Source organism: Labeo rohita, chromosome 21, assembly GCF_022985175.1.
Source record: "Labeo rohita strain BAU-BD-2019 chromosome 21, IGBB_LRoh.1.0, whole genome shotgun sequence".
In the NCBI taxonomy this organism is placed as follows: Eukaryota; Metazoa; Chordata; class Actinopteri; order Cypriniformes; family Cyprinidae; genus Labeo; species Labeo rohita.
Genome location: NC_066889.1, coordinates 23,565,826 through 23,580,227, shown reverse-complemented (window position 1 = coordinate 23,580,227; position 14,402 = coordinate 23,565,826). Strand labels below are relative to the sequence as shown.

The 14,402-nt window shown below is 33.8% G+C and overlaps 2 protein-coding genes across 2 annotated transcripts; one reads left to right on the top strand and one right to left on the bottom strand.

The window, feature by feature from the left end:
- Window positions 1-5,345: 5,345 nt before the first annotated feature.
- Window positions 5,346-8,331, bottom strand: rfesd (Rieske (Fe-S) domain containing). Its single transcript, XM_051092862.1, has 4 exons — window positions 7,991-8,331; window positions 6,253-6,431; window positions 6,036-6,070; window positions 5,346-5,925 (listed from the first exon to the last, which is right to left on the bottom strand). Exons 2-4 carry the CDS (start codon window positions 6,401-6,403, stop codon window positions 5,614-5,616), a joined length of 498 nt encoding a protein of 165 aa, XP_050948819.1. The 5' UTR covers window positions 6,404-6,431; window positions 7,991-8,331; the 3' UTR covers window positions 5,346-5,613.
- Window positions 8,332-8,458: 127 nt separating this feature from the next.
- Window positions 8,459-12,237, top strand: nudt2 (nudix (nucleoside diphosphate linked moiety X)-type motif 2). The gene is made up of 3 exons (XM_051092863.1): window positions 8,459-8,610; window positions 10,709-10,835; window positions 11,147-12,237. Exons 2-3 carry the CDS (start codon window positions 10,712-10,714, stop codon window positions 11,464-11,466), a joined length of 444 nt encoding a protein of 147 aa, XP_050948820.1. The 5' UTR covers window positions 8,459-8,610; window positions 10,709-10,711; the 3' UTR covers window positions 11,467-12,237.
- The last annotated feature ends 2,165 nt before the right edge of the window (window positions 12,238-14,402 follow it).

Sequence of the window (14,402 nt, the reverse complement as noted above, 5' to 3'; positions counted from 1 at the left end):
ACGGGCACCCAGAGGCCCTTGGGTGTGAGATAACAATATTTATGCTTTGCTTTCACAAGCACCACTAATTAGACATGCTGCATGCTGACACCACTGCATGACGTGAGTGGGACGCGTATACTGACCCATACAACTAGTACCTCTATATTATGGGCTTTCAAAACACTGATCCTCTAATAAAAGGTTGCATAGGTAATAACAGGCATTTATTGCATGATATAAACAAATAAACATTGATTAGACTCTTTGTTTGTGCTGGACTCTTTATTACTTAAACTGGAGGTTGCTGTTTTCTTTCAGACTGTCTGCTGTGGTAAGACAGTATGATTTAATATAATATTATATTGAGAATTTTTTAATGTTTTTGAACCAAGGCTGCATTTATTTGATCACAAACGCAGTACAAAAACAGTAATACTGTGAAATATTATTGCAATTTAATTAACTGTTTTCTATATGAATATATTTTAAAATGTAAATTATTCCTGTGATAGCAAAGCTGAATTTTCAGCCTCATTACTCTAGTCTGCAGTGTCACATGATCTTTCAAAAGTCATTGTAGTTTTGCTAATTTTTATTATCAATATTGAAAACAGTTTGTTTGATAATTTTATGAAAGCCATTATGTATTTTTTCAGCACTTTTGATTAATTTGATGCATCCTTGCCAAGTATTTTTTATTTAAATAAACTTACTGACCCAAATATTCAATATTTAATACCAGAAAAAGCATGAATTAAAAAAAATAATAACTTACTGACCCAAACAATAATATATATATTTTCAATATATTCATTTATTTAGAGTAGGTATCTCTGAACAGAGGAAAAAATGAATTTGAATTTAAAATAATCTTTTTTTTTTTATCTTTAAAACGTCTTTCGTTTACTGAGGCCCCCTAGTGAGCCTTTATAGTGAGCCACTGGTTTTGTACAAAAATGCTTGAGGCAATGTATTGATGCTGAAAATGCTATTTAAAAATAGCATTTGACCCTATAACCTAATCTGCAAAGAATAAAAGCTATTATTCTTTCCACTCCATACATGGCATTCATAAACAAGCTATTACTTCAGCAAATCTGACACTTCTATTTTTAGCCAAGTGTTGTGTATATTTTAATTTGCCTTGTTTGCCCACAATATGACATCAAAAAGCCTCAGCACCCTTCAGATCCTCCTATGAGATCACCAAAATAGCATCATCTCTCCTGAGCCGCAGCGAATCAAAGCTCCCATTCCACCTTATTTCCGTCAGTCATGCTGTCCTGATCTACTGAAAGGATTATTTTAATTCTACTACAACAAGCTTTTTATCCATATAACAGGTCTAATATAATCCCACTTCTATCACTTTTAACTCAAAGACAAGGCTTTATCATTATACTTGGGAAGATTACTGAGTTCTGGGATATGAGTGGTGTTGTTATTTTGTATTACTGGCCTAGTGGGATTTACTTCAGATATAGTATTCCCAACTTCCAGAATTCACTCGTTATGCCGTCCTACATAATATATACTGAATGGAATCCAACACTTGTTTCTTAAAATTTTGAGGTGCTGATTTCAAAAACAGTGGCTGTTTTGCTCTCACACTTTCTCACAAAATATGTGCATTTTGTGGCAACCATTTGTAAAGTGAAAAAGTCTTGTATTTTCCCATAATCACCAAACAAACTCACAAAGACATGGTTCCTGTGATCAATTTTTACATGTATGAATGATTCTGAAGACATTATTTCATGCCTAAGTTAATATTTCAAGGTTAGAATAGAAGCTTGTTTCTTGCAAGATAATCTCTTTGAAGTAAATTCTGAATTGTGAGATATAAATCCACAATTGAAAGAATAAAGTCAGAATCCTGAGATAAAAAAATCTGTTTCCTTTTTTATTTTTAATTATGTGGCAAAGAAAGAACGAAAAACAGAAGATGTAAACTTAGAATTCAGAGAACAAAAATAGACTTTTTGTGGGGGAATAAAAGCTTATGTATTTAAAAACTTTTGTTTATGTGAAGTTAACACGTATTTGTTATTAAAACCAAAACTTTTAATGAGCGGGTACGAAATTCCGCGAAAAGGGTGGATTTGCTTCCGGTAGGCAGCAACGTGTATGTTATCCACTGTAGTTAGGACATTTAACTGAAGGGGGCTCAACAGTCGTAAAAATACACAAAACTACATACAGTTGCTTCAAAGTGCATTCTAGTTGACCTTCATTTTGTGGGGAAAAAACACTATCCACTTCATTCTTCAACGTGGAAGTAAGACTTCCGGTTCATTGGGAAATAAGAAGAAGGCGCGCAGTAAACGGTAAAAGTGTTTGCACTACAAACCAGTGTGTTCATAATTAAGATAACACGTTAAAATAATATGGTAAGACGCACCAATTTGCAATATCAAGCAGCAAAACCAAATGTTTTTGTACAGCTAAAAAAAGCTGGAGGCAGATGAGACCGGAAGCCAGATCCATAAAATTTACAAATAGCCGCGCCCACTCTTATGGCAAAAATAAAGTGGATATGTGATGGAAATAAGTCATATTAGGTAATACCAGTTTTTTTTTTTTTAATTTGCAAACCAGGAGAATTCTTTTTCAAAATGCAGGACTGTTATCTGAGGATTTATCCTGCCTGTCCTATCTGTTCTACAAGCTAAAAGAAACTATTTCTGTTTGTCAACAGGCTGAAATAAATAATAAAACAGGCACTTTTTTACCAGCACTGCTGAGAGGTGTATATGCTATTTTAGGGCTGCTTGGTTGGCGTACCATTCAGAGCATTTGTTGTTAAAGGGCAGGATGGATTACTGTAGGTCATCTGCTATGCAGAATCTTATTACTACTCCAGTGCACAATCACGTGCCCCTCGTGCTCATTCTTGGCCTAGAGATCACAGCCACTCCACAGGGAAGTCTAACTTCTGATCTTACACAAGCTACACACATTATTTCTCACTGCAAATGGGAAGAACAGTCCATTCAGTGCCATTAAATGACAACAGGACCTGTTTAAGGAGGATATTACATTACGGTAATTGTACCGTTGAGCTTTGGCAGCGATTTTTTTTTTTAGTTAAGTCTGTAACTGCAGTGTAGGAAGGGAAGGCATAATCGGATATCTGGCTATCTAGTGTGCACACTGAGTCGAGATGCTTATCGAAGTTTTTTCTTTGTTCCAAGAGTAAGAGATAAACATAGGTATTGTTAAACAAGCACGCACCGTTTGAGTGTATTAGAGATTCTGCTCTCAGCTAAATTAATTCATAATCAATAATTCTGGATCGTTTTTAATACATTTCACATACTCAGCACACTGGTGCATGGATAAACTTGTTAAACCACTGTATGCTATGGCATCATTTAAAAATGTATTTTACAGAACAGAAATATTAAGCAGCACAACTGCTTTAAACATGGATAATAATAATAATAAAAGTTTCTTAAACACCAAATCAGCATAATAGTATGATTTCTGAAGAATCGTGTGACACTAAAAACTGGAGTAATGATGCTGAAAATTAAGAAAATTAAAATACATTAAATTAGAAAACAGCTATTATAAACTGTAATAATATTTCACGATATTACTGTTTTACTGTGTTTTTGATCAAATAAATGCAGCCTTGGAGAGCATAAGAGAATTTAAAAATATATATTTTTAAAAGATCTTACCAAATTTCTGAACAGGCTAGGACTGGAGTTGCACTTTGCTTTGTCTAATATGGCAATTTTAACATATCAGATTAAAGACAATTAGACAACATATACAGTTTAGGTCAAAAGTTTACATACGCTTTGCAGAATCTGCAAAATGTTAATTATTTGACCAAATAATTTATACAAAATGCATGTTATTTTTTTTATGTAGTACTGACCTGAAAAAGATATTTCACATAAAAGACATTTACATATGGTTCCACAAGAGAAAATAAATTTTGAATTTACAAAAGTTTACATATTCGTGATTCGTAATACTGTGTTGTTACCTGAATGATCCACAGCTGTGTGTGTGTGGTTTTTTTTTTTGGTTTAGTGATAGTTGTTCATGAGTCACTTGTTTGTCCTAAACAGTTAAACTGCCCACTGTTCTTCAGAAAAATTCTTTAGGTCCCACAAATTCTTAGTTTTTTTTTGCTTTTTTAGCATTTTTGAGTGTTTGAACCCTTTCCAGTAATGACTGTATGATTTTGAGATCCATCTTTTCACACTGAGGACAGCTGAGAGACTCATATGCAACTATTACAGAAGGTTCAAACGCTCACTGATGCTTCAGAAGGAAACACGATGTGTTAAGAGCCATGGAGGTGAAAACTTTTTAAATTTAAAGATCAGGCTAAATTTAACTTATTTTGTCTTCTTGGAAAAATATAAGTATCTTCTGTAGCTTCTGAAGGGCAATACTAAATCATATATGATATATATAAAAATATGATATATAGGTAAAATAAGAAATGTACACATCTTCATTCTGTTCAGAAGTTTTCACCTCTTGGCTCTTAATGCATAGTTTTTCCTTCTGGAGCATCAATAAACGTTTGAACCTTCTGTAATAGTTGCATATGAGTCTCTCAGCTGTCTTCAATGTGAAAATATGGATCTCAAAATCATACAGTCATTGCTGGAAAGGGTTCAAATACACACACACACACACACACACAAAAAAAACAACACAAAGAGTTTATGGGACCCTAAAGGATTTTTCTAAAGAACAGTGGGCAGTTTGTTGTTCAGGACAAACAAGGGACTCATGAACAACTATCACTAAACAAACAAACATTTTTATAAACAGTCATTTTTTAAAATTCATCTACTATTTTCTCTTGTGGAGTGGATTTTGTATGACCCCTCTTATTTTGGTAAAATAATTAACATTTTGCAGATTCTGCAAGGTGTATGTAAACTTTTGACCTCAACTGTGCAAACTAAGCTGTATTTTACAACCATTCCAACTATGGCCCTCATATAATTGCACAATTGTGACGGATTTCTTGGCACACAGCCGCCAAATAAATCAAATAAATCATTATTGACAGTCTGAGAATGACATCTAATGTATGCCATGACTCTAATTTCTTTTCCATTTACTGTTTCTACTATGCTTGGAGTTGATGGTCACTGTCTCTTTTCAGAATATTTCATCCATGAAATAATAATTAAATGCCAAGTTAAATGCTTGTGCAAGAATGAGCTTGGTAATTAACTGAAATGCATGCTAAACTAAACATTATTGGAGACACATCAATGTCAATATGCTTGAAAAATGCAGCGCAAGTCATTTCGGATAAAAGCATCTGCCAAATGCATGAAAAGGTGACTACTTACTAAAAAAACCCAAAATATATTAAAAAATACTTTTAAGTATTTATTTTTTTTACAAAATGTATGATTTTTTTCTTTTGCAAAACCCAACAAAATTGAGCTGAAACACAGGTATCACTGCGAATCATAGAGATGTAGAGAAATCCTGGCACTGACACAAAAAAGGCCTATGATATTATTTTGATTCATGATGTCAAATCGCAGTTTTATTCATGCAGACTGACTCTGAAATCATCAATCTTAATATATGCAGTCCCCTTAGGATCCCCGAAGCTCTCATCTCACTGTTGCTGCCAGACTAAACGTCTTCATCTGCATTCACGTCTGCTTCCGCATCCTCCAACTCCTGTGCTTTCCTCAGTTGTGCCCTGCCCTTCTCAGTCTGATAATAGTCTGACTCAACCCTCCCGGGGCAGTTGGACAACGTCACAAAGATGTCTTCGTCTACTTCCGTCACTTTGTGTACTCTCTGCTTTATGCCTTTGGAAAACCACTGTGGAGTAGGGACTTCATCTGCAGGGTCGGTGCCCTTGTATAACCCCTCGCCTTCAGCCAGAGTGATCTTATACTTGTGCTTTGGGCACACAATACAGAGCTTGTTGTTGATTTCCTGCGCATGAAACATTAAACGGGGTCAGGGTTCACATGAGAGGTAACAATGTGTGTCAAGTGCATCTATGGATCACTGAATGAGTTCTGCGTCAGCAGAAATGGCTTTACCTCAATATCTCCAAGCTCCAAACTACTGCCAGCATCTGTAAGAAAAAAAAAAAGTGATTAATAAACATATGCACTGAGCTAACCTGAGGAAATGCCTTTTTGAATCTGGGCTTTTACCTCTGGAATTGTACTTGGCACACATCCTAAGTGCTAAATCTGCTACTTTGTCTCCCTCTAGTGCAGAGAAATAAGGAAAGATGCTTTTCATGCTACTCACGGTAACACTGCAGGTCCATTGCATAGAATTTTCTTTGATGATATATAATAAGAATGTCTCTTCCATCCAGAGTCACAGTCGTTCTCTTGGCCTGAATGAGATCTTCTTTCTTGTCGATGAAATACAGACGAGAAGGCTTGTTTTTATCCATGGATGTGGTGCGGTTTTAATTATGTCTTCTGTGCAAATATAAAAATGATATAATAAATATAATGGTATATGAATTCCATTTACCTTAACGAAGGTTATTTAAATGCATGGTTGTTTGTTCTTGTTTTTAATTTTAAAACTTAGCAGGTGTTTGTTTAAAAAAATTTAAATTGAGCACAAAGGAAGATTTTGAAGAATGTATCCAAATAGTAGTATTTTTATTTTTTCTTTCGCATATACATTACCAGTCAAAAGTTTTTGAACAGTAAGATTTTTATTGTTTTTTGAAGAAGTCTCTTTTGCTCACCAGAGCTGAATTTATTTGATCCAAAGTACAGCAAAAACAGTACAATTCTTAGAAATATTTTTACAATATTTATTTATGTTTAAAACAACTGCTTTCTATTTGAATATATTAAAAAATGTAATTTATTCCTGTGATTTCAAAGCTAAATTTTCAGCATCATTACTCCAGTCTTCAGTGTCACACGATCCTTCAGAAAACATTCTAATATGCTGATTTGCTGTTCGAGAAACATTTTATTATTATTATTATTATTATTATTTAATGATAATTCAATATGTAAAACAGTTGAGTAAATTTTTTTCAGGATTCTCTGATGAATAGAAAGATCCAAAGATCAGCATTTATCTAAAATAAAAAGGTTTTGTAACATTATACACTATACCATTTAATAGCTTGGAGTCAGTATAATTTATTTATTCATTTCTTACAGAAATTCATATTTTTATTTAGCAAGTATGCTTTAAATTGATCAGAAGTGATGATAAAGACATTTATAATGTTACAAAAGATTTCTATTTCAGATAAACGCTGTTCTTCTGAATTTTCTATTCATCAAAGAAACCTGAAAAAATTCTACTCAGCTGTTTTCAACATAATAATAATAATAATAATAAATGTTTAATAAATGTTTTTGAGCAGCAAATCAGAATATTATAATGATTTCTGAAGGATCATGTGACTGGAGTAATGATGCTAAACATTCAGTGTTGAAGTCACAGGAATAAATTACATTTTAAAAAATATTCAGATTTTTATTTAAAAGTTTGTTTTTGCTGTACTTTGGATCAAATAAATGCAGGCTTGGTGAGCAGAAAAGACTTTAAAAAACAATAAAGTTCTTACTGTTCAAAAACTTTTGACTAGTATATATAAAGGATGTAAAATTATAAACCTCAAACAGAACAGAAGTCATGTCATTCATATGCCTAGTTGCCTGCTGGCACAATTCCATATGCTATTGTTTGTATAAGATCACATAAACCATACAAAATAAAAATATACAGAATTAAAATTTAGTAATGTATAATTGTATATAAAACTGTATTTAAAAAAAAAAGAATTACAAATGTAATATTAAAAACTTCATTATGATAAGATAAAATAGCTACGATAGGCCTTCTCAAACACTGTCAAAATTACAAAATTAGTTTTCTAAAAACAAAACGCTTAGTATTTAACACATATTTTGTCAATATCTCATTTACATTTTTAAATTAACATTTTACTTTTACATATCTACATATATGGATATCGCTGAGCAAATATTTTAAGCAGTTTTACCTTGTCCTGCTCCTGTTCGTTGTGAATCTTGTAAAACGTGCGTCATGTAATGGTTTTAAGTTTGTTCTGAAGAGGATCGCGTTATCTCAAGCACACCGACTGCTGCCTTCAGCCCTATCAGCCCCGCAGATCAGGACCCCTCAGAGCGTTTACCATTATCTTTGCTTAATGTAAAAAAACTGAATGACACACCACTAACTGACAGATAAATACATTGCGATTTCTAAGATATCAAAATTACGTTTTCATAAAGTTGGATATAATTGCAATTTGCCTCTATATCCATTCAGGATTACGCGCAATGTCATATTATTCCAAAATAATTATTTTTCAACACATTTTTACATTGAAAGTCGTCCCCATCAAATAACATTTCATATCTGTTATAATAAACAAAAAAGGATCTAGACTTCTATTATTTAAATTACGACTGAGGGAGCCAATCAGAGAGCGATTTACGCTGCGTACTCGTGAACATCATCTTTGCGCAGCACGTACGCCGTCAAAACAGAAAGCAGCCTGTATACGCTATTTTCCTTGTGCCGTTCGCTTATTAATGTGCCAGGTTATGTCGCATCTGTTTTAAACAAAAAGAAGCATTCGATCATTACCGGCTAGACGTAAGTGAAATGTTTTCATCTTAAGTCATAGCTTAAGAGCGGCTAATGAATGGTGCTAGCCGTCGGTCTTGTTTAGAAGTAGGACACACATGCACGTTACACATAAGCGAGTCCAGGTTCATTAATTAGTGTTTCCAACCCACAATTTGTATTTAAACGACTTAAAGTGCATTCAGGAGACTTCTAGTTGACATTTCCTCTGGGAAAACCATGGAAAACTAAGTTAAGCCCAGTCTGTGTAATGTTGTTTCCTGTTTTTCATTGTCACGAGATGACTGTGTCAAAAATGTCAATAATGTTGACTTTAAAACTTATTTAACGACTAAACAGACCTGCTAAGACAAGCTTTGACTGGTTTAAGATGGTTTTCTCAGCCGGGTTTCTACAAGTCAAAGAATAAAAGAGTAGTTTCAGGTATTATACATATGGTAAATGATGGTATATGTATGAGTTGTAAAGATGTCACTAAAAAGCATAGTAAAACCTGTACAGTTGCACGTGCTTTATCAGGCATTTTACACTACCAGTCATTTTTTAAAAACTTTTTTTTAAGAATTCTTTTCTGCTCATCAAGCCTGCATTTATTTGATCAAAGATACAGAAAAAAATAATAATGTGAAATATTATTACGATGTAAAATGTTTTTCTATTTAATAGACATTAAAATCTAATTTAATCCCATGACCAAAACTGAATTTTCAGCATCATTACTCCAGTCTTCAGTGTCACATGTCACAAATCATTCTAATATGCTGATTTGCTGTTCAAGAAATATTTATTATTATTATTATTATTTAAAACAGTTGAGTACATTTTTTCAGGATCCTTTGATGAATAGAAAGATTCAAAGCATTTACAGCATTCATACAGCATTTATATGAAATTAAAAGCTTTTGTAACTTTATACACTATACCATTTATTTAGCAAGGATGCTTTAAATTAATTTAAAGTGATGATAAAGATATATTTATAGTAAAAGATTTCTATTTTAGATAAATGCTTTCTATTCATCATAGAATATTAGAATGATTTCCGAAGGACCATGTGACTGGAGTAATGATGCTAAACATTCAGCTTTGAAATCACAGGAATAAATTACATTTTAAAATATATTCAGATAGAAAACAGATATTTTAAAGGGGTCATCGGATGCCCATTTTCCACAAGTTGATATGATTCTTTAGGGTCTTAATGAAAAGTCTATAATATACTTTGGTTAAAAATTCTCAATGGTTGTGTAAAACAACACCCTTTACCTTGTCAAAATGAGCTCTGCAAAAACCATCCCATTCTGAGGGATTGTTTCTTTAAATGCAAATGAGCTCTGCTTGCCCCGCCCCTCTCTTCTCTCTGTGGAGTGACAAGCCTGTTTACTTTAGCCGCATTTACCAGCATTTAGCCACTAACTAACAAAAGGCGATCGCAAAGATTCATTAAAAAAACCCTTATACTCACTTCTGGTGTAAGTGAAGCTGGATCAGGAATGATTTGTGCGAACATAGATGGATATATGTAGATTGGGAGGCACATTCCCTTCACAAACAAACATAATCCACTGCATCTTCAGCAGCTCAGATGTCAGGAGTAAATGACAACCACTATGTTCATTATTACATCCAGCAACACAACACCTCAATTGCTCAATCTGAGATATTCTTGTCTAACTTACATCCCTGCTCCGGCATCGAAATAATGACGATCAGACTGTTTTATCATTATAGGGTAGATTTGTACATACACTGCCAACACACATTAATGTTCAAACAACATGAAAAAGTGAACTTTGCATCCGATGACCCCTTTAAATTACATAAAATGTAGGCCTACTTAAACATTGCAACACATCTTTAAACACTAAGAAACCGTTTAAAATGTTAAAATACTTACATTAAAATAAATATACATTTATATAATAAGAAAAGTCAGCTACGACAGGCCTTCTCAAACATCTCAAATGATAAATCAGTTTGATAAAGACTTGAGTATTTGTTTGTACTTCACACATTTAATCTTTTTAAATTTAGAAAGCACAATGAAACATTTTATATGATCAAACTATAATATTTGCCTGTGCTTTACTAGACTGTGTATTTCCAGGTTATGGCATTGCGGGCGTGCGGTTTTGTCATTTTTCGGCGTTTGGCCCAGCAACCTCCCCCTGATAATATAGAGTTCCTGTTGCTGCAGACGTCCTATGGGGAACACCACTGGACACCACCCAAAGGTTCATCTCACTGCTTCTCCTAATGCTTTTACTGTGTTCAACTCATTTGACTGTCAATTTCTCACTTTACCTTTACCTCCTGCCCAATTAAAAAAAATATAGCTCATTTTCAACATAACTGCTTATTTCTACACACAGAAAAATGAGTCAGTAAAGTATTTATAAACTAAATGTAATCAAAACCACTGCTGCAACAAATACTGCTAGTTCACTTACATGACCTATCAGCAGCAAATCAGTTACGGACGTGTGGCTATTTTCAATTTCTTAGCACTGTTAAAGAAAGAATAACATTATCCTTCCCCCATAAGGTCATGTTGATCCAGGAGAGGACGACTTCACCACCGCCTTGAGAGAGACACAGGAAGAAGCGGGTTTAGGTAAAGCTCACCTGCGTATGGTCGATGGCTTCCTGCAGAGGTTGTACTATAAAGTCCGGGGAAAAGACAAAGAGGTCCTCTACTGGTTGGCTGAGCTCCGTGACCCGAACACACAGGTCATTCTCTCAAACGAACACCAGGATTACCGCTGGGCCAAACTAGAGGAAGCCTGCAAGCTGGCAAAATACCAGGACTTACAGGACACACTTACAGCAGCACAGCGGTATCTAGAAACACAGGGCAAACAGTAACATATACACTTGACATTTAGACACTGAAAGAGTTGAATGCTTGCATTCATCTTTATAAAACTGTGTTAGGATGTTGAATTAATGACGGTTTAAATGAGGACCCTGATTGTGTTGTATGAAATTTGACTGTGGGTCAAGACATTTGACTTCTGTCCTTTTTGCATCTCCACTTGCTAAGCTGAATTTAATTTGAATTCATAATAGGTCGCTTCCCAAGTAGTTAAAAATGTTAAGACAAACTCACAACCTCTAATTCTCCACCAACAAACAAAACAAAGCTGCCATTCATTCCAAAGAATGTTCTGGGTTCAAAACGAGGTAAGCTCTAACGCTCTAATTACCACGGAAAATCATTTTGAGAAGCCCCACCATAAAAAAACTAACACACGTACTTAAAATTGATAGACTACAGGGCTTGTAAGTGGATTATGACACCATTATACAGTTTTTTTTTTTTTTTCTGCGGTAATCAACAGTGCCTTATAAAACGTATACTGTATTTAACCTAAAAAATTATTTTAAGAAGGCAAGTATTGAGATGCTGCAGTTTTTAGTAATTTCTGTACACACACAGACATTATAAAATCTCATTGTCGCTTTTCCACAAACGTTTTTCCACATACTGTACAGTTTTTTGGTGTTTAGGGTCCATCAGAAATAATCTATAAACTGTATGCAGGTTATTTTGCAACGAATCCTGTATCATGCAGATTGTCCTAAATTATAAACTATAATGAAACCAGTAAATGAAAAACACTGTTTAAGAATCAATGTTGTTTTAGTATTATTTATATTCTATTATAGTTTTATACATTTTTTAAAAATGTTTATTTAAATTTCAGTTAATGTGCTTTGTCGTTTCATTAGTTTCTTTTAAAATATTTTCTGAATAGTTTTAACTTTTTTTTTGGTTTCAGAAATTTTAGTACTTTAGTTTAAAGGATTAGTTCATTTCCAGAATAAAAATTTCCTGATAATTTACTCACTCTCATGTCATTAAAGATGTTCATGTCTTTCTTTCTTCAGTTCAGTCGAAAAGAAATTAAGGTTTTTGAGAAACTCCATATAGTGGACTTAAATGGCGGCCAACGGGTTGAAGGTCCAAATTGCAGCTTCAACTGCAGGTTTCAGTGCAGCTTTAAAGGGCTCTACATGATCACAGTTGAGGAATAAAGGTCTTATCTAGCAAAACGATTGGCCATTTTCTAAAAAAAAATTCAAATGTATACACTTTTTAACCACAAATGCTCATCTTGCACTAGCTCAATGTGCATACTCGCTTTCACGCATTGCGTAATCACTTCGGAAAAGAGGCACAGTTAGGGGCCGTGTACTGACAATGTTTTCAGCCAAAAACAGGAAACTTTTTATGTGTTTTGCCTGTTCATTTACACGCCAACAGAGTTTTGGGGAATGAAAACACATGATTTTGAAAACGGGTTACGTTTTCAAAATGTTTTTTATTTCAAAATATTTTTTATTTCAGTTTTAGTTAATGTGCTTTGTCATTTCATTAGTTTCTTTAAAAATATTTTCTGAACAATTTTAACTTCTTTTTTTTTTTGGATTTCAGTAATTTTAGTACTTCAGATTAAAGGATTAGTTCATTTCCAGAATAAAAATTTCCAAAAAGAAATTAAGGTTTTTGAGAAACAGGATTTTTCTCTATATAGTGGACTTAAATGGCAGCCAATGGGTTGAAGGTCCAAATTGCAGCTTCAAAGGGCTCTACACGATCACAGTTGAGGAATAAAGGTCTTATCTAGCAAAATGATTGGCCATTTTCTAAAAATATTAAAATTTATATACTTTTTAGCCACAAATGCTCGTCTTGCACTAGCTCAATGCGCATACTCGCTTTCACGCATTGCGTAATCACTTTGGAAAAGCAGCGCAGTTAGAGGCCGTTTACCGACAACGTTTTCGGCCAAAAACAGGATACTTTTTATGTTTTATACACGCCAACAGAGTTTTGGGGATTGAAAACGCATCATTTTGAAAACAGATTTCAAAGCACAAGTTTTTGAAAACGCCACCGTTATTGTTTCTTTGTAAACACCCAATACGGGATTCTTTGAGAATGGTAAAGTCATGCTTGTTCGTAATACATTTTAGGTATGTAGACATGTGCATGTACTAACAAGGTGACAGCTCCAACTACTGGCCTGGTATACGTAATATAGAGTTTTTGGCAGTTTTCGCGGAGACGTGTAAACACGAATCATTTTGAAAACATCATGTATACGTGAAATGTTTTAAAAATGCAAAGGAAAAATTTTCTGTTTTTGACTACATCGTTGTCATGTAAACGTAGTATTTAATCTTTGTAATTCAGTTCAAAAAGATGGTAAAAACTCTCATTTTCTCCTCCAACTTCAAAATTGCCCAAAATCGTTGTTTTACCTTTGCGATGTTGTTTGACTTTCTTTGCACATTCGCTTTGTAAACACTGGGTCAGTACTTCACCCACGTCACGCGTGGTTGATTACGTAATGTGTTAGGTCGAGCTAGTGCAAGATGAGCATTTGTGGTTATGTATATCAAATGTTTTTTTTTTCTTTTTAGAAAATGATTTATCATTTTGCTAAATAGGACCATTATTCCTCAGCTGGGATTGTGTAGAGCCCTTTGAAGCTGCATTGAAACTGCAATTTGGAACTTCAACCTGTCCACTATATGGAGAAAAATCCTGGAACGTTTTCTTTAAAAACCTTAATTTCTTTTCGACTGAAGAAAGAAGACATGAACATCTTGGATGCCATTATTAGGTAAATTATCAAGAACGTGAACTAATCCTTAGAACTTAAAATTTTGTTGAAATTTGTCATCTAATGTTTAGATTTTATTTTAGCTTTATTTCAATGAACAAAAATGCTTTTTTAATAGTTTTAGTTAATGACAACAAGACCGTCATGAACCGAAAGAACCTCTAAATG